The sequence below is a fragment of the Lactuca saligna genome, chromosome 9 (assembly GCF_052625555.1).
Source record: "Lactuca saligna cultivar CGN05327 chromosome 9, ASM5262555v1, whole genome shotgun sequence".
Lineage (NCBI taxonomy): Eukaryota > Viridiplantae > Streptophyta > Magnoliopsida > Asterales > Asteraceae > Lactuca > Lactuca saligna.
The window spans coordinates 143739624-143740958 of record NC_136425.1 but is presented as its reverse complement, the minus strand read 5'-3'; the positions used below and the strand labels follow the sequence as shown (position 1 = coordinate 143740958).

General features: G+C 42.9%; 1 protein-coding gene across 1 annotated transcript; it reads right to left on the bottom strand.

Annotated features, from left to right (window-relative positions):
- Positions 1-638: 638 nt before the first annotated feature.
- LOC145016775 (chaperone protein dnaJ 11, chloroplastic-like) lies at positions 639-1079 on the bottom strand. Its single transcript, XM_078974990.1, has one exon. It carries the CDS (start codon positions 1077-1079, stop codon positions 639-641), a length of 441 nt encoding a protein of 146 aa, XP_078831116.1.
- Between the last annotated feature and the right edge of the window lie 256 nt (positions 1080-1335).

Below are 1335 nucleotides of genomic sequence, written 5' to 3'. Positions count from 1 at the left end.
AATAATTATAGGAATAAAAGGTAGGAGGTAATTTAATTTCTCAATTGAAAAACCAAGCAGAAGATTTCAGTACTTGTTTTGAATTCAAAAAGGCAAACACGTGATCGATGCTTACTTGTGGGTTGTGGTTGACTGGTTGTTGAAGACGCCGCATGTGGGTTATATGGTCAACAACAATATAAGATTTAGGAGACGCAATCTATTGAGTCCAACCAGGCCAACTGTGTTGTAGGCCGTAGTAGTGGGCTAAAACATTGGTCCATACTCTATATTTTGGCCCAAACATTAGTCCAACACCTATCTTCCCCGCTTTTGGCCGGTTCAGTGCACCGGTTCCACTGGTTGTTCACGAAAACCGGCCGGATGTTAGCATAAAACCATAACTTATAATTAAACCGGTCACTCATCCAATAAGGGAATTGATTTATCACATGTGGTTGCAACTCATTCATTGGATGAGTGAGTATGTAAATCCTAAGAACAATCGTATTTTAATTCTTAACAAAGTTGCATTAAGATAATCAACTATATTAACCCCGATCAGAAAGCACGCAATAAAAAAGCTATATCTCATATAATTTACATGGTCTTTTCTGCTCAATTTTTCAATAATTGTTTCGTATCTTAAAAAAGAAAATCTACCAACACTGATCAGTCTCCCATCGCCGGGAGGTGTACACACCCCGCCTCTTTCCGCCGGCCGTGAACGACCCCGAACGCCGTCCTAATCCCGTGTTCAACTTCATATCATACATCGCTCGCTCCGCAGGATCATATAACGTGGCATAAGCATTGTGAATCTCGATAAAGTTTCCATTGTGATCATGTTGCTTCAGATCCGAAGTATCAGGATGGTAAATCTTCGCTAAACTGCGATATGCAGCCTTGATCTCGATAGGCGTGGCGTTACGTTTGACTCTTAGGACTTCGTATAAACTGGAACATCTTCTGCACGACGTCGAATCAACGACCTGGTCAGCCTCTGTTGCATGAAGCAAGGCCTTACAAGTACAACCCTTGTGACATCGGAAATGCACTTTTCCGGTTGAAACAGCCGGTGATAACCGCGGATCATTCATGAATCCGAGAGACGTTCCTCTGAGCGGGGTAGTGAGGTTGCCAATCATACCGACGGAGATCACTTTACTGATAGAAAATCGAAGAATAGTGTAGGGTTTTAGGGTTCCGAGTTTCAAGAATGGTTTGAATCAATTTAAGACTTTCGCAGGGTGTTGTGATTTATACAAAAGGACAACGGTCAGCAGCGGGTCTCTTTCTCACTTTCTGGTTGCGTGCTGTGGGAGTTGATGGAGTCGCCAGCCGTTTCTTCCGGCT

Coding starts and splice junctions, on each gene's coding strand:
- LOC145016775 (XM_078974990.1), bottom strand. CDS start 1,079: ATGAATGATCCGCGGTTATCACCGGCTGTTTCAACCGGAAAAGTGCAT.